This window comes from Canis lupus, chromosome 17 (genome assembly GCF_011100685.1).
Source record: "Canis lupus familiaris isolate Mischka breed German Shepherd chromosome 17, alternate assembly UU_Cfam_GSD_1.0, whole genome shotgun sequence".
Lineage (NCBI taxonomy): Eukaryota > Metazoa > Chordata > Mammalia > Carnivora > Canidae > Canis > Canis lupus.
Window position 1 is genome coordinate 29,320,074 of NC_049238.1, and position 26,114 is coordinate 29,346,187.

Genomic DNA, 26,114 nt, shown 5'->3' on the forward strand with positions numbered 1-26,114 from the left:
ACTGCACATGCCACAGGTTTATGGCAAAGGACAGCCTGCAGGAACTATGTGACAGTAGTGGTGGCCATCCTCATTCCCACCTCTGGAGTGGCTAAGAGACGGTTCAAAAATTTTACACATATTTCAAAAGGCACATTTATATTTTAAGTGTATGAGTCAATAGACCAAGCAAGGAGAGAAATTGGAAGTGGTGAGAAAGAGGCCTGAAAACATTCTGATTCCAAGAGATCAGAGTGATTCTGGTCAGGTTCCATTAGGAGCGAGTCAGCATTTGGGTGGTAACTCCTCCAGGGTTAGAGTGTTTCCTGGAATCCTGTTTGTTTTTATCCACCCATCCCAGCATGTAAAGATCAGATCCCTCATGTCTCCTAAAGTTGTAAGACTGAAAGCATTTCTCTCTACAATCCATCTTTCCTGTTTGTGGACTATCGATAATACTTATTGAGATATAAATCACATGCCATAAGTTGAAAGTGTACAATTCACTAGTTTTTAGGATATTCACAAGATTGTTTTGTTTCCTTTTTTTTAATTTCCTAGGGAAAGGAGAGAGCCTTAGCTACTCACTCACTGATTCATTGTGTATTTATTGAGCATATTAAAAAATCAAATAAAAATCCCTGCCCTCATGGAGCTTGCATTCTAGTGGAGAACACAAACAATAAACAAGTAAAATAAATAAACTATAAAGTATGTCAGTGGCAATAGTGACATGAAAAAAATAATAGAAAAAATAGGGTATACCAGTTGGTGATGGGTAGGACATGGATTATAAATTTAAGCTGGGTGGTAAGGGGATGTCTCAGGAGAAGGTAACATTTAAGCAAAGACTTGAAATAAATGAGGGAGTAAATCACGTTCTCATTTGGGGAAGACATCCAGGTAGAGGAAACAGTAAATGCAGATACCATGAGATGTATGTTCTAGAAGCAGCCAGGAGGCCAGTGTGCCCAGAGCTCAATAAGTGAGGGAGATATGGAGGGGTGAGTGGAAATGAGGTCAGGGGGCCACTTGTCATAAGCCACTTGTCAAGACTTAGGCTTTGATTCTGCGTAAGACCACTTTCGAGTTGTGATCTGAGAAATGCTGTGAACTGATGCACTTTGAACTGGGTCATGCTGGCTTAGGTATGGATTGTGGAGCCAGAGGGAGAAGGGAACAGCCTCATTAGGAGACTGGTTGCAATAATCCAGGTGACAGGAGGTGTAGCCTGGAGCAGATGGCAATGGGAAAGGTGAGAAGACAGGGCCGGTTTCTGCATAGAGTATAAATGTAGACCAACAAGGCTTGGCTGCTAGATAAGATATGGGGAGAGAGAAGGAGAAATAAAGGTGACTTGAAATCTGCAAAGCTGAACAATAACAACCGATTGGTGGGACTAGGTTAGGTGGATGCAGTAGGGTAACTTCATATACTGCATTCATCCCCTAAGAAAGGTAATTGTGTAGGCCTGAAAACGTGTGTCATTCTGGAGCTTCTCAAAATAGTCAAGACAAGCAAAATTTTACTTATCACCCTATTTCTAAAACACAACCCTCCCCGCCAAAAAAATAAAAATAAAACACAACCCGGCTATTTAAAATTGCAAATAGATTGTATATACGGTTTTATTTCTATTTTGAAGCTAAAAACTGTTATCTGCCTATTATGTAACCAATAGTCAACTACCTTTATCAGGAAATTTAACACATTGCAATTGTTGCTGGAAATTAGCAAAATCATCAGTTCCGTTTGAGGCTACTCTTACTGCCTAATTTAATTGTTTGTCATAAAATCTTTCATATACTAAACAGTTTTATTTAAGTTAATTGCATCAAGTACATGTAGTACTACCTCAACCATAATTTTATAATTGCTTTTTGTTAATAAAATCTGCATAGTCCTGAATCTAAATGTTGGATATAAGCTTGCAGTGGACCTAGCTAGTACCAGATTGTGTTTCCAATTCTCTACTTGGTGGCTTCAAAATCAACCATGGAAGATTTACACACAGAAATCAACAAACGCTACAAATTGGGGCTCTCCTGCCCCCACCAGAGAGCACATTTAGCAGCTCACCATTGGGCATAGGGGTATGTAGAGTATGAATGCCAGATTTAGGCTCCACAGCGGTGGCACTGGGCAGAGAGGATGTAGCAGGAGCCATCCACCCCAGAGGGTAGAGGTGCTTTATTCTTGACATTGCTTAGAATTGCTAGCCTGGAAAGATAATAAAGAAACAGACCAACCTTAAGCTTTAAATTCTCTATGGACAATGTTCTTCCTTATTGCTTGTGCCCAGGGCAGATCCTTCCTACCACTCTCACCTCCAATCTGGTCCCACTGACTGTCTGGTCACCAAGGGTGTGACATTGAACTTTTCTAAGCCTTAATTTCCTGAAGGGATCATAAAATTTACCACACTGGCTTATCGTGAAGATTCGAGACCATGCAGAGTATATGCTCTGTATGTAATGCATAATGAACAAATCTTTTGGGGTTTCTCATAGCCTCAAGAGAAGGAGGAAACCCCATATATATCAACAGTATCTTTATACCTACTCTGATTTCCAACCTCTGAGCCCCTGCCAATGCTGTTCCTTCCACTTGAGGTCACTTCTCCCTATTTCTGCATGTTCAAACTGTCTGTCTTTCAAAATTGATCTAATTGCTATCACCTCTAGGAGACTTTCTCTTATTCCCAAGGCTGACATAATCTCTCCTTCCTCTAAAATTCCCTTGCTTCTTGGGGAATCTCTGGCACTATCTCAGACCTACTGGATTAGAATCTGCATTTTGACAAGACCCCCGGGTGATTCCTGGGGTAAGATTCAGGAAATCTTGCTCTGAACCACCACCAGTCCTCAAACTTGTCAGCACTTTGGAATTACCTAGGGAGTTTTTTAAAAATTTAATGCCTAGATCCCACCTTGAGAGATTCTGATTCAACTGGTCTGAGGTGCAGCCTGGGCAACCAGGGTCTTTTAAAACTCCCAGATGATACTAATATGCAGCAAAGTTTGAGAACCACTGGTCTACAAACTCCCCTTATACTTCTTTATGGTCTACAAACTCCCCTTATACTGCACACTTTCTAATGTTATGGTTACTTGTGTCTATGTATGTTTTCCCACTTCTCTTAAACTGTAAGTCTTTTAAGAGCAAGAACTATTTCCTTGCTCGATTTTCATCACCTCTTCCCTAACAATACCTAGCCATATAATAGGAATTTAATAAATATTTATTAGATGAATGATACGTGCATCATTTATTTATAATCTAAAAAGTTCCTCTCAATACCATAAGTGTAACTTTTCTCTTAATTTGAAGACTGATTGAACATATTCCTGAAATTATGGAGTTATATCCTCTTCAGTTCTAAGACCAAATCTCTGAAGAATGGGGGCTGGTGACTAGAATGGGTTTTCTACCTAAGGATGGACTGTCTGGGTACCAGTGAGGCTGGACTCCTTAGAGAAAGTTGCAGCTTGGAATCCAGAGACTCCAGGGAGCAGTGCAAAATGAAGCAGCCCCTCCCTATACTCCACGCATCCAATTCAAAACTCTTGGCTGAAATGTGATGGTGTTATTGTTTCTTCCTCTCCAGGGTGCCATTTTGATATTTATGGGGATTGTTGTCCTCACTATGAAGGCATCTGTTATTGAAATGTTCCTTGGTAAGTACTTTTATATGTGTATCTGGATACACTTTTAACATTTTCCTAAGGTCCAAAGGATCTTGCCAAGAAAAGGTTTAAACCAAGACAGAACATATAAACAGCACAGCATATCTTTTTATGATAAACATTTTAGAGAGAAGTTTAAGTGATAATGTTAAGTGTAGATCAAATTCAGGATGTACAAGTGTATATATATTTGTATAAAGCAAATATATGTAACGTGTATATATATATATATATATCACACACATACACACACATTATCTTGCTTTCTTCAGCAACTAGCAAATATTTCGGATAGAGTGTATTTATAGATTCTGAATTTGGGAATCTTGTTACTTATTTCTCAAAAGAAAATTCTTATCACTGACATGGCCTTATTCATACCATCGGTGACTCATGCTTTTAGAGATGAAACCCTTATCCATTATCAGCAGAGAACACAATTTTGGGGAGGCTCTCTAGGAGCAGCAGCTCACCCAGAAGAGAGAAAGGGGTTGATGGGTTTAGTATTAAGCCCAAGGGTAACCTTCTGTTAATCTTGACCCTGCTGTGCCCTGGCCATGTCAGATAGAGAGCCCCTGTGGGTCACTGTGATACTATTGCCAGGGAAGATGCCAAGAACTTTCAGGCAGTCTATTCATTTGCTGGGGCTGCCACAACAAAACACCACAAACCGGGTAATTTAAAATGGCACAATTTTATTCTCGCACAGTCCTGAAAGCTAGAAGTCCAAAACCAAAGTGTCAACAGGGTTGGTTTCCTCAGAGGGCAGTGATGGAGACTCTGTTCCATGCCTCTCTCCCAACTTCTGGAGGTTGGCTGGCCATCTTTGGCACTTCCTAGCATCACCTCAATCTCTGCCTTCATCTTCACATGGCATTCCTCCTCTGTGTGGTTGGGTATTCCCTTCTTATAATGCTAGTCATATTGGATTAGGGGCCCAACTAACCCAGGACAACCTCATCAGAACTTAGATGATTATATCTGCAACCAACCTATTTCAAAATGAGGTAAGATTTGGTTTTGGGGCCTGGGACTTCAACATATGAATTTAGAAGGGACAAAACTCAACCTATAATGTAGTCAGAATGTTCAAGGTCTGTGAAGAGGGAGTCTACACAGCAGAGTTGGGGAATGGAAGAGAAAGAGGTGACACTGGGAAAGCAAGACGGCTCTCACGTGGTGAAAGGAGACTAGACTGAGAGTCCAAGGGAACATACGGGTTCTGGTCCAGACTCCTCCACCGACCTGCTAAAGATTATTCACCCTGGAAGCTCAGGCTCCTTCATTCCCCTTTGAGAGGCTGCCCCTCCCCCACTCCCCCACTGGTTAGTAGGTTTCTTTTTTTTTTTTTTAAGATTTTATTTATTTATTCATGAAAGACACAGAGAGAGAGAGGCAGAGACACAGGCAGAGGGAGATGCAGGCTCCATGCAGGGAGCCCGATGTAGGACTTGATCTCGGGTCTCCAGGATCACGCCCTGGGCCAAAGGCAGGCGCCAAACCACTGAGCCACCCAGGGATCCCCTGGTTAGTAGGTTTCTTATGTAGGACAGATGGAGAGTCAGGAATAGGAAGGCCTTAGCTCCTGTAGAACACACAAAACAGGCAAACCCTGAGGCCATTTCATAGTCTGCGTGTCCCCATATCACAGAATCAAGAAGAGAGATTTGACTGTCCTTCCTTGTCCCCAGCCTCTCACAGCCTGCCATTCTGCAAAACTCTCTCCCCTCAGGGCTCCTCACTCAGAAGGCGAGAAATCAAAGCAGGCAAAGGAGACTCCTGTCACACAATGCCCTCTCTGTGTCCTCACAGGTCTGCCTCCCCAGTATCTCTCTTATTCATCTGCTCATCTCCATCCCAGGGCCATTTCTCTGTTACTCTCCTCAGTACTGGGATAGCCTCACTGCCCCAAATCCTGACCCCTCTAACTCCTTCTCCACCACACCCCAATTAATCTCTCTAGAAGCCATGTCTGATCACTACTCTTGATTTAAACTCCTCAGTGTTTCCCCTTTGTCTTTGGAATGGGGACCACATCTCTAAGAGTGCCTTGCTTGCTGGGGAGGCCTTCCTGATACAGACCTTGCTGTCTTCTCTCCTTGCTCCCCACACAATCCACTCTGGCTTCCAAAGACCTGAAAAGTACTGACCTTCTCAGTCCCCTGAGGCTCACATCATTTCTCCCCTCCAGGCCTCTGACCATACTGCATCCCTGGCTTGGAATGCTTTTCCTCTTGCCCCCACACCCCCACAAGCCCTACTTGTCCTCAGGGAGCTTCCCTCCACCCTCCCTCTGATTAGGCCATCTTCCTAAGGGCTTCCACTGTGTCCTGTATTGATTCTCATCATAGCTGCATGGCATTCAACTTGACACAGTAGGCTGCCTCCCCCAAAGCTGTGAATTCATTGAAGACAGGAGCTGTGTCTTGCTCATTGCTGCATTTTTAGTGCTCAGCACATCTCACAGGCACTCAGGAAATATTGTGAAATAAATTACTTTCCTCAAGGATGGTAGATTTATAAGGTATCAGAGTCCAACTCTGTACCCAATTCCAATGTGTGGGGTTTTTCTCCATACCACGCAATTCACCAACACCAGCTGGGTGTCCTACGTTTGACTCAATTTTGACACTATCTACCTGGAAACATCATCAAATTCTACTGGCTAAGAGCTCAGTCCTACGAGACTGCCACACACAACCCCCCTGCAGATACCAACTGCCAGGCCAGGTTGTCACTGTGCTTCTGATTGATTGACTATAAATCAGAGGTTCCCATGATCCCCTCTTTGGGTTTGATTACTTTGCTAGAGTGGCTCACAGAACTCAAGAAACCAATTTACTCACCACTCACCAGATTGCCAGTTTATTACAAAGAATATTGAAGAATACAAACTAACAGCCAGAAAAAGAGATACATAGGGCAAGGTCCAAAACAAAGGAGCTTCTGTTCCCCTAGAGTTTGGGATCCAGCAGAGTAGCATGTAGAAGCATTCTGATTCATCAACATGGAAGCTCTCTGAACTTTTTGTTTTTTTATGGAGGCTTCAGTACTTAGGCATGATTGATTAACTCATTGGCCTCTGGTGATTGATTCAAACTTCAGCCCCTCTCCCCTGCCCAGAAATCAGAGAGTGGGACTGAAACCCTCTATTTGAAGTTGGTTCCCCTGGCAACTAGCTCCCTCATCTTTAGGGGATTCTCAGAAGTTATTACCTCATTAATATAAACTCAACTGTGATTGAAAGGCACTTGTTTCAAATAACAAGACACCTATTTCACATTTATGGCTCTGATTTCAGGAACAGAGGACAAGAAACCAAATATTATAACAGCAGGTGCCCCTATTGCTCTTATCAGTCAGGAAATTTCAAGAGTTTGGAAAGCTATGACCCAGAAACTTGGCCAAAAGACTCAAATAAATATTTACTATAAACCAAATTCCACACCGTACTATCCAATGATCCCCCCAAAACCATCTAAATTAATGTCAATTAGGTGTTTAATATATATCAGAGCTAGCATGTTTGTTTTAGACATGCATGAATTTCTGATACAGCAGAGTTTTGGAGCACTGCATATAATCAACAACTGCACTTACCAGGAGCAAGTGGAATAAATGGGCTGAGGCAGTAGCCTGCAAATTTCCATTCTGGTTCCAAGTTCTGCCCCCAAAGAAGTGCAGCTTTAGTCAAGGTGTTAACCTTGACCTTTGTTTCTTTTTTATAAAATAAAGGGATAGTCTACACAGCTCCTCTCAGCTTTAATATTCTGTGATTTGAAGCATAATTTTATGATTTATGTGATTGTAGAGAATAAGTTGTCCTGTCTTTGCTATGAAGCTCTGATTTATTTGATGCTAGATGTTTCATTGAGTACATAGAGTACATAATACCAAATTAAATCACCGGGGAGATCTGAACTGCTTTAAAATGATCTGCTTTGTAAATCAGTATTCAGGAAGGCATTGTGGACACCAAAAGAGAACCAGGGCTGGACAGCGTTTAAAGTGATAAAAACAGATTTTAATCAGGAACTACTGTAATAGAGGAGATCTCACTATAGAACCTGGGCTCAATTCCAAAGACAACAAGGAACATGGAGATTTCTACCCAAGCAGCAGGTTGTAGGAGTTGGTGGCTGGAAATTACTGAGAGAAGACATCAAGGGTGGGGGATTCTTGCTAAATCTACCTGACATGATTCTTGCTAAAGGCAGACTAGGGTGAATCAAGAATGGGGGATTCTTTCTAAACAAGATTCTTGCTAAAACCAGGTGATGCAGGACCAACAAAGAAGGACACTAAAGCCCAAGTTCAAGGGCCAATTGAGAAGAGGGCTTGGAGGAGCCCCATTAAAGTTTGGTCAAGGATAGAGTCCTTGTCAACACCATTGGAGTTAGTATCTGGAGGGGCTCTGGAAGGATCTAACCAGGAGTTTATGGGCTACTCTGGGGCATTTCTATAAAAGTTACTGATACATAATAAGTAAGTACCTCCTGATTTGATCATTGATTAGATATCCTGGCACTTCATGTCTTTTCTTGAAAGAAAGTGAATTCTGATTGTAATTCATTACTGGCCCGGAAAACTGGGATACGAGTGCCCATTAACTCTACTGATGATTTTGGTATGCATCTTTTATTATCATAAGTCTATAGAATTTCAATATGACCCAATTAAAAAACTATTTATCTTGCCTTTTTCTAATTGTAAAGGAAATGTATTCTACATAAAGTATGGGATTTATATATGGAATATACTATAAAATGGGGAAAATATAGAAAATATAAAAATGACAATTCCATCATTATCAACATTTTGGTATGTTTGTTCCACTTATTTCTCTCTATATATATTCTAATTTTGTCAGAATCATTCTTCAGGTTAGAGCTGAGCACTTGCCAGTTCATCTAATATTCTTTAACACATCATTTGTAATAAATGCTCAGGATACTCCTACTGTTGGGACATTTCCAACATTTCATTATTTCTAGATTGCTGTTATAAATAATGCTGTAGTGAACATTTTTACATAAATTTTGTCTCTATCTCTAATTACAACTTGGGATATATTCCTAGGGGTATATTTCCTGGGACAAAGAATATAACTATTTCTAAGGCTATTGAAATACATTACCAAATGGCCTTCCAGAATGACTCCACCTGCTTAGACTTCACTTGCAGTGTACCTAAATGCCCTAATCTCAAATCCATGCCAGGATTAAATATAATCTTGTGTTCAGTATTTACTGACACGGTATGGGAAACTATCCTATTGTTTAGCTTTAGCTTGTATTTTTTACCGTTAATGAGACTGAACATTGTTTTAAGCTAATTCATTTGCATTTCTCTATCCATAAGCTATCAGGATGATCATTTATTTAAATTGAATTTTAAAACAATTATGCGTCAGCCATCTTAACTATACTGATGGTTCCTCTAGGGGAAGAGAGTGAGAGGTGGGAGGAAATCTTTTATTTGAAAAAGTAATTTCAACATTTAGTTTGTTTTGAAATTTCAAGCAGCACCACTGTCAAAGGATGAGAACTTTACTCAGTGTTATTCAAAACTAGAACACTAAATTTTTAACAATTGGAAAGTATTGCTGCAAATTTCGTACATGATTGCCTTGGAACTTTGGACTCTAGACTTAATTTCCTCAAGCCTTCTAGACACTAATAGCCTCAGTAGCCTGATAAAGTGCTACTTGTGGTAGATCTATAGTTCACTTTGTACTTGGAAGTGAGTATCAGCCGTCCATCCCTATGCTCTGCCTGGCTTCCTTAGAAAAGCAACACAAGACTGATTTTTTCCTTTCCCAAATTCACCACTTCCAGCATGGTAAGAGAAGCCTTACAGATGAGGAATGAAGACTCTAGGGCACAAGCATATTTTCAGCCTTATTGACCAACCCTCCCCCTGAGGAGTGGTTTCTGGGGAGTTTTAATTAACAAGCATCTAAGCTGAGGAGAGGGACCTCTGTGTACCATTGAAAATAATGACTTTATTAACCACTGTGGTAAAACTGAACCCAGCTATGCATGTTTTCAGCCTGGAGGGTGGTGGGTGAGCAAATGCAAGTGATGGGGAGGTCTTACTGAAATATTTATAGTCCTAATGATATGGAGACTTATAAACCACTTGCCACAGGCACACAGGCCCAGAAGGACAGTTTTTGGTTTTCCACAAGAACTGATACCCAAATGTATTACTATTTCAATTATTTCTTCTAATTAACTTGCTTAATCTTCTTCTACATTTTTATTTAGTACTTGTTTTCTAAAATATTCTAGGATTCGTCATTTTTTGTGTATAGAATGAAGATGTATCTTCACACAGAGGTAAATGACATAGAGACTACTATAAAAATTAGACCTCCAGGACGCTCACACCCACCCAAACCCCAGAAGTAAACAACACCTAAAAAATGTCTGCCTTCATTCCTCTTGGCTAGACTTTTGGTTCGTATTCAGTTTTCTTTCATGTGTCTGTTCTTTCAGGACATGGTATGTCAACTGTCCAGCCTCAGCTAATGCTACTGGTCAAAACTGGGGATAATTTAGGAACTGCATCATTGGTGCAGATTAGCTAGATAATCACAAGATAAATAAAAATTTTCTTAACAAACCCTAGTGACAGTTTACTTCAAAGGTAGTTGCCAATTCAAGAATTCCTAAGTCCATGTATGCCTAAATTGAACATCTATGTTGTGTTAAGCGCACACACACACACACACACACACACACACTCACACACCGGGAAGTAGAATGCCTATTTTGATTATCTCTCCATGGACTCTGGAGTGCCAGCTCTACCCAGAAAGTGAGTTTCTCAAAAAAGTAGCTACAATAGAGGCAGGTTAAGCAATGGGTAAAGTAGTAGGATGCCCAGAGAGGAAGGAAAGAAGAATGGAGAATTGACTAGCCTTTTGAAAGGAAAATATTGCTTTTCCATCTACAGGTAGAATTAGCATTGGTACAGAGATAACATTGTCAGATGTTGTTAATAAGAAAATGCTATGAGAGGGCAGCCCGGGTGGCTCAGCAGTTGAGCATTTGCCTTCGGCTCAGGGCATGATACTGTCCTGGGATTGAGTCCCATGTTGGGCTCCCTGCATGGAGCCTACTTCTCCCTTTGCCTGTGTCTCTGCTTTCTCTCTCTCTCTGTCTCTCATGAATAATTTTTTTTTAAATGCTATGAGAAATGTTCACAATACATATCAAAATTTTAAGTGGGCATATCTTTCAGACAAGAAATCCTATTTGGTGGGATCCCTGGGTGGCGCAGCGGTTTAGCGCCTGCCTTTGACCCAGGACGCGATCCTGGAGACTCAGGATGGAGTCCCACATCAGGCTCCCTGTGTGGGGCCTGCTTCTCCCTCTGCCTGTGTCTCTGCCTCTCTCTCTCTGTGTCTATCATGAATAAATAAATAAAATCTATAAAAAAAATAAATCCTATTTGGAAATTTCTGTAGAGGAAATAACAAAGGATCAAGGCAAAGATGAATCAGAAGTTGATTAAATTATGATCCATCCATACAGTACAATACCATTCAGGTATTGAAAATTATTAAAATTAATTGTGAAGGAACATTTGATGACAAGAAAAAAATGTTTGTATTTTTACTTGTACTTACTTAAGTACAAGTAAGTTATAAAACATTGTAAACACCATGAGCGTGATCAAATATTTGTTTAAAAGCACTCTCATGAATATGTAGATGTATAGAGAAAAACGAAAATGTTATGCTTTTGTCTCATCTATGTTTTCTGCACTTCTTTGTGTTTTTTACATTCTTCTATGAAGAACATGCACTATTCTGATAATAAGAAAAAACTGGTCAATTTTGCTTGGTTTTTTTTTTAAACACAAGGCTCAAATTGGTAATGCAACTCGGAATTTTAAAGGATAAAGACGTCCCCCTTCTTGCTCTGTTGTTATATTTCCTGAAGAGAACAGTATCCAAAAGCTGTTCTGCTCCTGTTTCTGAGGAGGAAGGTCATCTACCTGCAGGTGGCCTTGTGGGAGCACAGAACGAGGTGCTGTTACAGTGGACCACCAGAGGTCACTCAGGTCACCCCTCAGACCTTGTGACCAGTCCCCCCCTCTTCTCCCTAGCCCCTTTTCCCCTTGTCTTCCTTTCCTAGACAGCCCTCCCCTGGGGCTTTTTACAGATCCCCTCCAATCCACTCTCCTTCCCGCACACACAAACACACACACACACACACACACACACACACATGCGCGCGTGCACACACCCGTTACACAGTTCTCTGACCAGTTGGAAATTAGTGATTTGGAAATTCAATGTGGAACAGAGGAAAGAGTGCAAGCAGGGCCTGGTGCTCAGCCTACCTCCATCGTTTATTTCTGGCACCAAGCAGTGAGTGGACTTCTCAGATCCCACATTTTCTCCTTTGGGGAATAAAGAGGGCAGAGTTGGTGTGGTGAAACACAAAGAAGCAAAACAGAGAACAGGTGCCCAAGAGGCATTTTTGGAAGCCTCCTTCAGCAGGAGCCAAGACAAGTACACAAACTATTCACCTTATTTCCCCAGGGAACATTAGTTCCATCCATAAGAATATTGTAACATGTGATGAAAGCCAAGATAAGGGTCAGAGGGAGGAAGTATTTAGGTAAAATGATATTGACTATATTTTCTTTCATTTTCTCCATGTAGTTTTGCTGGTGACTGGAATACACTCAAATAAAGACACGACCAAGAAGATTAAAAGGCCCAAGTTCAGTAAGTAAAATTGCAATTCCTTATTAGAGTAAGGCTTGCGTCTCCCATGTAGAGGGCTGTTACATTTGTTTCAGATAATTTGGAAGTTTGGGGGTTTTTCTGTCTTACTTCAATTGCTTTGCATTCAGACTGATGACTAATGATCATTGTTTATCACCTACTTTGTTCCAAAAAGCACTTGAGATAGGAGTGCTGATTTTAGGTGAAAGATATATGGTTCCATTATACTGGAAAATTTGAAAATGCACATACAAAGACCAGGCAACACTATATCTCTATGGCTAGGCTGGAGTAGGTATTTTCTTGCCATTGAAATGTCAATTCCCCATACCAGAAAATTCAGTCTCGCTAATACAAACCAGCCCTCCTTCCAGCATGCTCTGGGATCAGAAGGTAAATCTCACAGAAAAGCCCATAAAGTTTCACATCTACTCAGTGGAAAGAGGAAAAATAAATTTCATTTTTGGATGGTATATCAGTTAAGATTAGATGACAGAAAATCTACAACAACAATTGCTTAAATAAGACTGAAGTCTCTTTGTCTCTCCTGTAAACATAGTCAGTCTGGGCTTTTATGGAAGCTTTGTAATCTTCAGAGACCCAGGCTCCTCCTGTCTTGTCATTCTGCTTTCCTCAACATGGCTCTTGACTCATTGTCCAAAATGGGTGCTTCAGCTCCACCCGTCATGTCCACATTCCAGGCAGTAGGAAGGGATGAAGAAGGATGCAAACCCATCTTCTTTAAAGATAAGCCTAGGAAATCAAATACACCGCTTCTACTTAAATACCACTGGCCAGCATTAAGGGAGAATGGGAAATGTCTTGATTTCAAGCATCTACATGCCTAAGCTAAAAGTAAGGGGTTTGTATTACAGGAAAGAAGGAAGAATGGATCAGGAAATCACTAGCAGGACAGGACATAGATGGAAATGCTCACACTCAAATGCTATAAGCACACTGAGATATCTGGACCTAAATCTGTAGACTTGATGGAGGCCTAAGTTAAGGCATATTTATAAAGGACCATAAGAGAAATGCTATAGATACGGTTAACTTTGTGTGCACTCCGCAACTGAAACTTCTTTGTAGGCATCAAGTTTAGATGATTGAAATCAGCAACATTAATAATTCGAAGTAAAAGAAAGATATTTGCTTCGCACACCATTCTTTTTTCCTTTTGCTCCTTTAAACCCTCCATGTGGGATTTCCTGTTGAAATGAGACCAAAAGGGCAGCCAGCCACAGCCTCCAAGCCGAAAATACTAAAAAAGGAATCAGTTGCTTATTTATTCCTGTCAGTACCAAGAGCCAAGAGAATCAGCCCAGGGGCAGATGTGTGTTCAAAACAATGATTGGGTTAATATGGAGACAAATGCACACCCAAGTATGAATTCCTTTGGGCTGTTCCCAGTATCTTCATTAACTCATATACAAAAATCTTGAAAAGGTCCATGATTACCATGACAACCGTTTTCAGTGACTATGAAAGGCTGTGCTAAATGACCCCAGGGCAAACCTCTTTGAGAGATCTCAAATGGATTGAGTTTCTGATATGCTAAATTCTAACCTTATACTCAAAATCTCCCTGGTGATACAGCACATTTGAATCAATAAATGCATGAGGCCTTTTCTCTAATTAGAAACTCTGGCACAATCATTAAATAAGTGGGGGGGAGGGGTGGAGATACAATGAAGGTAATAGGATATTCCCAAACCATGGCAGTATCTGATTCTTTACCTCAGGAGTATTTCCAACTGACTGTCTATAGCTTGAGGCCAAAGCAGTTTTTCTTTTTTTTCTTTTCAAGGTTGCCAGTCTGCCACTAAGGTCCAGGTGACTGATGGCAAGGAGGCATGCCATTCATTCATTTTATACGTAATTATTGGGTACCCACCAAGTATCAGGTACCATATATGATACAACAGTGATTATGACTCTGTCTTTGCCCTCGCAGAGATCAAAATCTAGAACGAAAGACAGGTCACCAGGCAGCAAAAGGTACTCCAAGAATGTGGAGGAGAAGCTGTATATCTGGGAGGGCTTCCTGGAGGAAGCAACCTATCTACACTGATATTTGAAGACCAAATAGGTATAGACTGGCAGAAATGAGGAGAAAAGAGTGTTACAAGCAGAGAGAAAAACAGCATGCCCAAAACCTAAAGAGTGGAAAGAGCTAAAAAGCAGCCCAATATGACTGAAATATAGAGTAGAAAGTAAATGTATTGAGAGACTGAGATGGAGGGGTAAGCAGGTGTCAGATCATGGAGAGCTTTGTTACCACCATGTCCAGGAATCGGACTTCCTGATGAGGGTAATGGGAATATCTCAGTACAGTTATTTTGATATAATTCACATAAATCCAAAGGGGATTTTTGGGAGAACATGGGGTGGCTCTTGGGATGGCAGCTGGAACTCCCTGGAACTGTATCCCAGATGAAAAGGCCTCAAGAATCAGTACTTCTGCTTCTCTCTATTGCCTCACTGCTTCCTTCAACTCTGTGTTCCCTCTCTCCCTTCCCTCTATTTTCCCTCCCCCAACTCTGTGAACACTGTGTTTTTCAATACCGAGTCCAAATTCCTGGGAGAGAGAACCAAATTGCATCATCTCAGGCTACAGGGTGGTTCTCAGAGAAGAGGAAGCTGGTTAGGGTTGCGCTAGGAAAATGAGAACATCCTGCCAACAACAACAACAACACAACCCTTTCTGCCAACAAATGAAGAGAAAGGAGAAAGAACGCAATTTGTTAGAAAAAGCATACAGACTTATGTGCATGTGCAGGGACAGTGAAAGTATCTACCAAGTCTGAACACAAAGGTGTATAGTGAAGTGGAAGACAGAAGAATTACATCTTCTCTCATCTCCCTGAGAGATGAATGCATGCACCTTGTGGTTGTCCCCTGTCCACCTGGACCCCCCCTGAGCCCCTCCTGGCAATAAGTATACACGGATCCATGGATCAGAAGGTTGAAGACTTTGCATCATAAAATCAAAAGGTGGGCCCTTTTTCTGGCCCAAATTTCAAGGAGACACCCTACCCTACAAGGAAAAAGTAGTGAGGCAGTGGCCTCTGTCCCCCTCCTCCAAGGAACACTTCATCATTTTACTCTTACAGCTGACATCTCAAAGTATACCTTACAGGGAGCTACTAAAGAGTTTTAAGCAGAAAGGGGAAATCATAAAAGCAAGGCTTTCAACAAATCACTTTGGCCTCAGTGTGCGAACAGACCGGGCCAGGAACCTTCAGTTCCTGGACCAGCAGCACCAACCCTGCCCAGCCCAGACTGTGGGAATCAGGCACACGTGGGCCAGGGCCCAGCCATCCGTGTTTTAGCAAGTCCTCCAGTCATTCCAATGCCTGCTGGAATCTGAGAACCCGTGGAACAAAGAGCTATCCCAAATGAGGGTTGCTTCCAGATCCGAATGCAGAATCACAGGTACTCTTCATTGCCCTCTGAGCTCTCTTCTAGCCAGCCCTCTGCTAGCGCCTGTTCATTCAAGACTAATGGTTCCCCCCACCCAGAGGACTGAAGGTAAAATAGCAAGAAGAAAGTAATCCGAGAGTTGGTCAGTGGACACTGCCCCCTACTATGCATGCAGCGCTGCTCTTGACTCTTGAGGATCTAGTACCCAAGACCCAGTGCCATGAGTTGGCAGAGCCAGATTGGAAATGCATGTCTGTGTGAGGTGCCACCCCAGATGCTTTCCCTGTGCCTCCTCCCAAGCTACCAGGACCAAGGAATGAAATACCTGTTGCCTGGAGCCAGAGGAGGGTGTGGGATGAACACAGGCTGACTGAATAGGAAATAAAGTAGAAGAGATGTGAAGGTAACAGGAAAAGGAGGAACTAGCATGGATATCTTCCTTTGGTCTGGCTGGAAGCCAGACGCTATATGAGTGCATCTCTTCGGCATACAGGTAGGGTTACTCTGCTTTAGGTAATTGTCACATTCTCTCCTCCATACTTCTTTTCATTTCTATTTCTTCTCATCTCCTTTCCTTTTTTTCCATCTCTTTGGTCTACCCATGGCCCTCCAGAGGCCCTCATGGACATCACTTAGCACCACTGGGGGCCCTTTGGACCAATAAGGTAGTACATGTAGAAAATAATCTGGCATGGGGGTTTTACAAAAGGGAAAGCAAAGAAAAGAAGAAAGGAAGGAAGGAAGGAAGGAAGGAAGGAAGGAAGGAAGGAAGGAAGGAAGGAAGGAAGGAAGGAAGGAAGGAAGGAGAAAGAAAGAAAGAAAGAAAGAAAGAAAGAAAGAAAGAAAGAAAGAAAGAAAGAAAGAAAGACAATTTCTCACAAACCTACTCTTCCCACTTACACAAGATCATTCATTTCAAGCTAATATTTTGCTTTCACTTACACAGTTGTATTGGGCACAATGTTATTCCATCATAGTTGGCTTATCACATTGCCTCATTTTCCACATCAAATCAAGTCTGACTCCAAACTGCCAACTCCTAGGGGCTGAGAAATTAAAATTCCATCACTACAGGGGCTTCCTCCTTCCCTGTACCAGCCCCTGGAAGGCCTGTGCAATCTACAACACTCAGAGAGGTCCTCTGCACTGCTTAGCATCCAAGCCCATGATACCTGTAGAAGTTGGGCCCTCCATTGTTTCCTGAATGGTGGCAGCTTGGGAAAGATGGGGAAGTCCCACACCTAAGGCTTCAACCTGAGAGGGCACCACACCAGGTATTGCTCCAAGATGATGCTCCTCCAAGGCAGCTGTCAGGGAACAGGGACATTTTCCCTACTGGGACCTACTAGCCCACTCCCACCTTCCCAGTGTTGGAAGATCATTTTCTCTATATTGCTCTTTGGGTGGACCAAGCCCAGGGCCCTCAAACAAGGGGAATTTGGAGAGACTAATTATTAATGCCTGAGGGAGAGTTTTCTTTGGGTAACTCTGCCTCCTCTCTTGCAATCTTGACTTTGGGAGGTGGGAAAAGACAATTGCCAATTTCTTCTAAGAAGAAATGCCTTCTTAGAATAGTATGAGGGGGAAAAATACAATGAAAATAAACATAAGTTAATGTCTCAGTAAATTAACCTGCTGTGTGATCCATGGTAAAGGTCACCATACTATATGAAATGAGAGTTTTACCAAGTTTATTTTTAGAGGTGATTTTTCAAGGTTTTCATTGCTCTGTTATGTTTCGGAGCCATGGAGCTGACCTTACTTAGAGGAACCTCAGTGGTAGATTTAGCCAGCACAAACCTACTCAAGCAGTTTCTAAGAAATGACCAAAATGTGGCTGCATTTTTTTTCTTGATTGTGGAAGGCTACAAATAATATTGAAGGGTTTAGGTGTGTTCATAACACTCTTATCCTAAAGCAATCACGATACCTTATGAATTTTAAGGTTTAACTTCATTTATGTGTAGATTACACATTAAAAAGGGTCTACTCTTCAACCCATGAATATTTCAGCCCACAGTGTAAGAAACACATCATAGGTTTCCCCTTAAATTATGTCCACCAACTCTAAAACAATCCCTGCCTGTCAGTGTCTGTAGAGAAAGAAAAGCTTTCAAGTTATCAAATCTCAATAGCTTTTCTACATGTAAGAAAGCCTGAGAAGAGCCTCAGAAGCAATGGCTTCAGAATTAAGTGGGTTTAGCTGAGTTGCCATCACACAGGCGAGAGCCATGGTGATCAACTCCTTGGAACATGTTACCAGCTTTCCATCCTGCAGTTTCTCTGACTTTATGGAGCACTTGATCTTATATCAGATAAAATAAAATTATGCAAAGGTGAGACTTTCTGGACCCAATTCCCATCCCCAAAACACACACTAAACTGGTTTAGATGGCTCCTGTGTACACTGCACTTCCTCTGCTCTGTACTTGTCACATATCTTATAGAGCTTTTTCAGTCTATCTTGACAGCTAGACCAAAAGCAACATGAAGACATGATTAGTGTTCCCTGAGGGTTTGCTGAATGGATGGACAAATGAACAGCAAAAACCCACTATAAAAAAAGCAAAATGTGGTAAATCATTACATAAGAATAACAAGGGATATATAAATAGGATTCCTACTGATCTCATAAAGGAGCCTTTGAGGTAGGACATGAATGATAAGTAGAATTTTACAGGCAGAAGTAGGTGGGAGGGCTTTCCAGGTAGACTAAGCAGAAACATCCTGGGGAAAAAGTGGAAGATGAGGTCAGGAAACAGTGAGTGATGCAGTTGGTTTAAGTGTGGGAGGTCATGGGAGATGCAGCAGGGAGGTAGAGTAGGACTAGGCAAGGCCAGTCAGAGAAGCTTTGTTCTTGGCCATTCATTACTGCGGGGACCCTCAGAGTCTTCTGAGCCATCTACATGAGAAGCCAACAGTCAGCAAAATAAGCAATAGTAAGATATTCTCCACAGGCAGTGAAGCTACATTCTGAAATATTTCCACTACGTCTGAATCTGTTGAAATAGGCTTAGCTTGCGGTGAAATGTACAACATTTAATTCACAGAGTTCTCTCCAATAAGTTAACCTTAATACCTTGTAAGGCATGGAAAGATCTTTGCAATCAGCCTTGAAAGGTTGATGATTCCCAGCGGTACTGCCTTGGGCATGAAGAGGTAATTGTTCTGGGACTTGGTTATTTAGTGCATCGGACACTGATGAAGAGATACACAGCTCTAGGTGGTTTTCAGATTTGGGTATAACATGCACACAGCTTCTTGAGTAGGTTCACATGTTGTTAGCTGTAGCAACTTGTAAGGAATCCCTGGTGTGTGCTTGCTTCCTCAGATACCAGTGCCTTCTCCACACAAATTGGGGTGTGTGTGTGCCCTTTCTCAGACCATGAAAAAAGGAAGAGGATTAACTTTCTAGCCCTCCTTCTGATGTGGGAGTGAGAAGAGAAGTGCACTCTCTGTTTTGCAGATTTTTAGTTGAATAAACTCTATCATGGCAATTCTCAAGAATAACAGGAAAACAATGGGATAAATGCACAGATGCATACACACATGTGCGTGCACACAAATACATAACCTATACACAAGAAATATTCACCTGGTGATGGTTATCAGTGATCTTTGCATTCAGAAAAGCCCTGTAGGATCAGAGTATAGGGGACACCTGGGTGGTTCAGTCAGTTAAGCAGTGAAGCCTCTGCCTTCTGCTCAGGTCATGATCCCAGGGTCCTGGGATCGAGCCCAGCTCTGCACTGCCTGCTAAGCAAGGAGTCTGCTTCTCCCTCTCCCTCTGCCTGCCACTCCCCCCAGCTTGTGTTCTCTCATTCTCTCTGTCAAATAAATAAAATCTTTAAAAAAAAGATTAGAGTATGGAACAGCAACTTAACTCTTTCTCTTCAGTTGGAAGAAGCACCCAGGTAGAGGTGACAAAGTTTTGGCTTTAAAGCCAGAGGGCCTGAGTTCAGGTGCTCCCTCTGCCACTTACTTGGTATCTGAGCTTGAACAACTTACTTTTCTGAAATACAGCAACAATATACCTTTCAAGGTTTTGAAAGGGGCAAGTGAAAAAAATGCGTACTAGAGTCCTTTGTAAACTAAAAATAGGTTATTTTTAGAGATACAAACTTTTGCAGTTACCCAAAAGCTCTGTTGCCCAGATAGATTAACCTCTGTTATCCGATCATGCCTTCATCATTGTCTTTCCATGGCATATGGATAAAGGTATTTTCTCAAACCTGATTAGAAGGACCAACCTTCACAGATTTTTTGAAGTGCTTAAAGCTTGAGCTTGGAGTTACCTGTTGTGGGATATGCTTCTTACTGGGCCTGTCCTTATAAACAATTTCCATCATATGTCTTATTTTTCCCTCAACTGTTGCTTGATGTGTCTCAGGTAGATTCCCCACTGAGCATAGAGATTGATGTGGGGCTTGATCTCAGGAACCTGAGATCATGACTTGAACCAAAACCAATAGTCAGATACTTAACTGATTGAGTCACCCAGGTACCCCTCAGCAGACATTCTTGATCAGCAGTAAACAAAACAGACAAAAATTCCTACCTTTGGAAAGTATATATTCTAGTACATGAATGAAGATACAACTGAAACTGGGACCTTGAAAAGTAGTAGCATTTAAACAGATAAAAAGAAAAGGGTTCCAGGTAGAAATGATATGAGGCAAGTTTGCAAGATAATATGCATTTGAAAAGTACCAGGAACAATATTGGCAATCCCAGAAGTTCCATGGAGGAGACTATAGAAAAGTCTTAAGAATTTTAGAGTTTTTCCACAATCAGCAAAAAAGGTACTGATGGTTTTTACCCAAAGATTCAAGTGGTTGAGGACTGTTTTTAAAAAATGGGAAAGAATGCTTTGCAAAAGAATTCAGTGTAAAGGAAAGATTACCATGATCTGATCACTGGGTGTCAGGATCAGGGATAATGAAACATTCATCTTCAAATTTTATTTAATGGTCATTTCTATTTCATTAAATTAACATTTTTGTATAATTCTCCCAAAAGAGGATTTTGCTCTAGTTAGATATCATAGTCTAACAAAATCAAATTTCATATCAAAGCTACTTATGTGTAAGTGCTTTTATGTTATAACAATTCCTCCTCATAAACAACCAGGAGGCAAGCTTACAATGGCTTTCTCTTAACTGATTAGGAAATCTGTTTTCCAAAAGCAATGTAGCTTGCCTGGAATCAGCAAAAAGATGAATGGAAAACAGCAAGTAGTAGAGTATTCCCTTTGATTTGGCCTGCAATGTCATAGGCTTGTTGTATGTGACATCCCCCTGTCTGATTACCCATCACCCGATCCATTATTAGATCAGGCAGGGGACCCAACCCAGGGCAGAAGCATGTGCAGTCCTGCCTCTAAGATTTCAGTGTTACATGAAATAGTGGCTCAGACAGTACCTGTTTTGCCCAGGAACCTCCGAGATCCATACTGCAAACACAGGACCTCAGTGAGCAGCCTCTGTAGGTCATCCTTTAGTTCTAAACATCCAGGTTACAAGTGGTTTTCTTTTGCCTGTGGCTGGTGCCAAGGACCCCTGCAAAGAAATCCTTGGCAGATTGCTGGATGCTCTAATGTTGAGTTTGGTCACGAAAGTGATAGTAACCATGAGAAGACAAGGCATCCTCTGAGGGAGAAGAAGAGCACATGGCCAAGGAACAGGTCTCTGTGCAAAGATTCCACCCAAGCAGTTCTACGCAACCCCAGGATCTCTGTGACTTTAGCCAGGGCTCCCTCACTATCACGGTAACTATTCACTCAGGAAGGAATGGAAGAGGCTCTTGCTCTTGCCTTACTTTCTGCAGAGGTTCCTGGTGGGAAACCTTTTGACGACTTCTAAGTGCTCCTCAACAGTGGTCAACAGTGGGAAGGTAGTGCCCTCCCATCCCCAAACTCTGGGCGTTGGCCAAATGTTGGCCAATGTCCTGCTCCCTTCAGACCTGAGGACAATACCTCTTGAGCTGCCTTAATTTTGACTTGTCCCCTGAAGGAAGTCTTATGTCTGCACATCTGAGGTAACACCCAGAGAAGGATAAAGGGAGATATGAAAATGAATCCAAACAACAAAAGAGAAAGAGAAAGAAAACCTAAGCTGTAAGATCGAGTAGTTCAAAAGTGCTCCAAGGAAATGCAAAGAGAAATCACTTAGTTTGGGCCTTAAGCGGATGGAGGAAAGATTCTCAGAGGTTACAAAAAACAGACTACTTGACAAACAACCGGGAGAATTCTGGAGAGAACTGAACCGTGGTTTCCATACTCAAAGAAGAGTGGCCAAAAAGACGCAAATGGCCACTTCTTCCCAAGGCTGGATTCAGACATTACACTTTCCAGTGATTTTGGCAATTACTGTTAATTAGCTCACTCTCTCCAGCTTAATTTTCTGTGCAAATGTAACAAACATTTGACCTTTAGCCACACTTTGCCATTGCACCCTGTTTTTCCAAAGCACATGAGCCTATGTGCTTGATTCCATTTTTCCCTGCTACAGGTTGAGTTAATTCACTGATTTTACTAATCCAACTGGGTGCAGTTAAAACAGATCTTATTTTATGTACTTCCTTTGTAAAAACTGAGACAAAACAAACAAACAAACCCCCTTAGGAGAAAGGGGAACTTGATTAGCAGGAAGCAAAATATTCCCCTGTGATGTTTTTCCCCTTTGTCTTTTTAAACCAACTCATTCACAGAAAACCCTTTGCATGTACTGTGAACACCCTGAATCTTTCAATAGCTTTGATCCTTAGGTCACACACATGCAATTAAGCTTCTAGATAGGCCCCCATATATTCCACTCTGGGAGATTGGGGTTGGCCTGCCAGGAGAGCCAAAACCTCCAGGAGCCAATGTCACATCCAAATTACATCCCGGTTAATGGAGCTGGTCACCTCCTAGGTCAAATACCTAAGAACCAGGAAGACATGCTCCATTTTGTGTCCGTGTGAAGGAGCAGATGCACTTGGGAGCAGAGAAGTGGTGTGCAGAAGGGAGGAGAGCTGAACACATCCGATTACACCCAGGGATCAATTAACTCATTTAAGGAGAGACTATCCTGGCATCCCCAGCCCCCAAATTGCCTTAAAAAAAAAAAGTGTGTGTGTGTGTGTGTGTGTGTGTATTCTAAGGCTCAAAATAGTAAATGCAACCTTGAGTATCAGGATTTAAAAGAATGAAAGATAAAAGGAAAACAGCTTTGGAGAGGAGGCAACCTGCGGTGGGCAGGAGAAAACCGCAGGCTGTTCCGAGCGCAGCTCTCTGCTTCTTAACCTAGACCACAAATTGTCTGAGTCTGTGATCAGCCTGCCCACCCCCACCCCCACCCCCCACCCCCGCCCCCAGGGGAAGGGCTTCCACCCCTGCCCAGCCCTGCCCAGCCCTGCCCAGCCCTGCCCAGCCCTGCCCAGCCCTGCCCAGCCCTGCCCAGCCAAGGTCGGCTGGGAGGAGTGTTTAGGAAAAAGAGCAGGAATTCTAACTTCACTTCTCTCTGCCCTGAGTGAAAACCCAGCTCTGCTCTGTTCAGGTACATAAGGGTTAAAAGGAAAAAAAAAAAAAAAAGTGTGTGTGTCTTGGATGCAGCTGGAAGCCATTAACAACTCTGAGACCATCTCCTAACCCAGTCAGAGGGTGGGTGGGCTGGCAGAGAGCCTGGATCCCTGCGTGTAATCACGGACGCTTAGCCCTGGGCGGGGCTTGATTCCTACCTCCCGCCCAACGCAGAAGTCCCCTCTCCAACTGCTCAGTCCCTGCTTGCGCACTTCCCGCTCACGCACTGCTTCATGAGGCAGCCTGTTCCTTTGGGGACAACTTCAGTCACTAGAAAGTTCTTTGCAAAATTTGCCTCTGTAAGAAAGTCTCCCCTTTAGTTCTAGCTTGGTTCTAGCTGGTGTCATTGGCACATAGCAGTCCTACTTGTGAAGGCAGTGACCACTTGACTCCTCCAAATACCTCCTTGTGGCCACACAACCTGGTGGGCTGGCCAACCCTCACATCTGATGGGTTCTGGACTCCTCCTGAGCCTGCTCAGTCTCTGAACTAGGCTCCCATTTCAGAGTCCCTTGTGAAGAACAGGGCCTGAACGGAATATATTCCCAGCTACGGGGGCACCAGTACAGCATCATCTAGGAGTTTTGAGGGCAAGTTTTTCAGGAACGATGCAGCTATGCCCCCTTTTGGGTCCTGCCACTAGAGAATCCATGCTACCTCATTCCTAGGCAGGTTTTCAGCTCTAGAAGACTTGCCTGATGGATGGTTCCAGACTGGCAATGGCTGTAACAAAGCCAGAAAGGAGAGACAAAAGAATGAACTTCCCCTGGATGCTCCTTGGGAGAGTTCCTAGCTTTCCACCGAGTGTTGAAGCAAATGAGTAAAGATCACTCTCATCTTAACCCAGGATCTAGGACCTGTTATCTAGGACCATGATCAAAGATCTCTTTCATTATCTGTCTCCCCTGCCCAGAAACCTTCCATTTGTGCCCCACCTCCTGAATGGAACACAAGCACTGAAGCCTCCCTTGCCTGGCCTAGCCCTGCTAATCCTCGTTCTCCTACCCAGCTCTAGCATAGGGCCTCCGCACCAGCAGGCCAACCTCGTCCTGGCCACCTGGCCCTGGGCCCATGGCCCCTCATTTACTCTTCCTGAAATACTTTCCCTTTGTCCTGTAAGCCTGTCTAAGAGGTCTCTTCCTGGACTAGCCCCAGAGCATCTGAAAAACCAGTGTTCTCCAGCCATGGGCTTGCTTAAGGTGACATTTCTGACCCCTTGAGGCAGTCTTTTCCCAGACCTCTCCTCTTCAGTTGTCTGGAGAAGCACAAGATTCCAACTCTGTTTTTGTTCTCAGCAGGTTAAATGCAATGGATGGTGACTGTTGTTCTTTTAGTCTGAGGAATGTCCTAATTATATCTTTGCTTTCATTATATGGAAAGGACTCAGGGTCAGCCCAGGCTCTGGCTTTTGGAGATTAAGTAAATGAGCAGTTATGACCTAACAGAGTCACCCCTATATAAAGCTGATACCACTAGGTGTAATTTTGACCTCATTTTGCTTTCCCAGATGTGCCTCAGATCAACTGTGATGTCAAAGCTGGAAAGATAATCAATCCTGAGTTCGTTGTAAAATGTCCAGCAGGATGCCAAGACCCCAAATACCATGTTTATGGCACAGACATCTATGCGTCCTACTCCAGTGTGTGTGGTGCTGCGATTCACAGGTGGGTAACTCCAAGCAGTCAGGCTGTGGGCAGAGAGTTCCCAGTGCAGGGTTGCCTGATTTAGCAAGCAAAACGGTACAAATGTAACTGAGTATCCTGTACCACCTATGGCTTATGGCAACCGTATCCCAAGGGATTACGCAGAAGCCATGCGTGGTCCTGGATCTCCTTTCACAGCGCTCTGTGGAAAGCAACGACTTCCCTTTACACCAAGGAGAATTCTACTCTCTCATGTTCATGACAAGGAAACCAAAGTTCTCAGTGACATAAAGCACATTTTTTCTACCTGTGTGTGCTGAGTAAGGAAATAATAGGGATGTGACTAAGGATGGCCTGGAAGTCAGGAGAAGAAATGTCACAGCTGCGGTGAATGGCCGGGAGACAAGTAGAACAGGAAACATGAGGAGGAGGGTGACAGGTGGTACTGCTTAGTCAGCTGTTGGTTTAGGATCCAGGGAGGAGGACAGGAAGCGGGACATGCTTCAAACTAAGTCGCTGCCTAAATGAGGAGAGCCAGAAGTGACCTTCACAGGATTCAAAGGCCTCTTCTGCTCAGGCTGGGAGTCCAAACACAGGGGAGGGCCTGTTTACTTTAAATCTTTGACAAGGCTCATGTGTCTGTGTCGTGCACCTCATTTATATCACCTTATGTAATCTTCGAGGTTCCCTGTGCAGTAGCTGCTACTTGTAGCCACATCCTAAAGAGGGAGAGGCTGACTAGCTTTTCTAACACTGCACTAGTAAAAAAAACAAAAAACAAACAAAAAAAACTCAAGTGAGGTCTGGAACTTCAGTCCAGCACCCACACTCCTAACCACCACTTTGAGACGTGACTGCCAAATCAATGCTCAGCCACTGGATACTGGGAAAAGTTACTTCAGTCTTGGACTTCAGTATCTTTTTCCTTCTATTGTGTACCAGCCAGGTGATGGATCTACTATAGCCCTGCCAGAGAGAGGGGGAAAGACAGAAAATTTACTCCTTCTGGAGGTCTCATCAATAGCTTCTCAGAAATTTGGGGGGGCAGCAAGAATGAAGTCTACATGTAAAATAAG

The 26,114-nt window shown here is 42.6% G+C and overlaps 1 protein-coding gene across 4 annotated transcripts in view; it reads left to right on the forward strand.

The window, feature by feature from the left end:
• Nucleotides 1-26,114, forward strand: part of VIT (vitrin) — a 104,644-nt gene that overhangs the window by 18,097 nt on the left and 60,433 nt on the right. For all 4 annotated transcript variants that reach the window (XM_038561262.1, XM_038561260.1, XM_038561261.1 and 1 more), the window contains exons 2-4: nt 3,587-3,656; nt 12,346-12,411; nt 24,903-25,059. In XM_038561262.1, coding sequence (XP_038417190.1) covers nt 3,605-3,656; nt 12,346-12,411; nt 24,903-25,059 — 275 coding nt within the window. In that variant the 5' untranslated portion in view covers nt 3,587-3,604. The remainder of the gene's footprint in view (nt 1-3,586; nt 3,657-12,345; nt 12,412-24,902; nt 25,060-26,114) is intronic.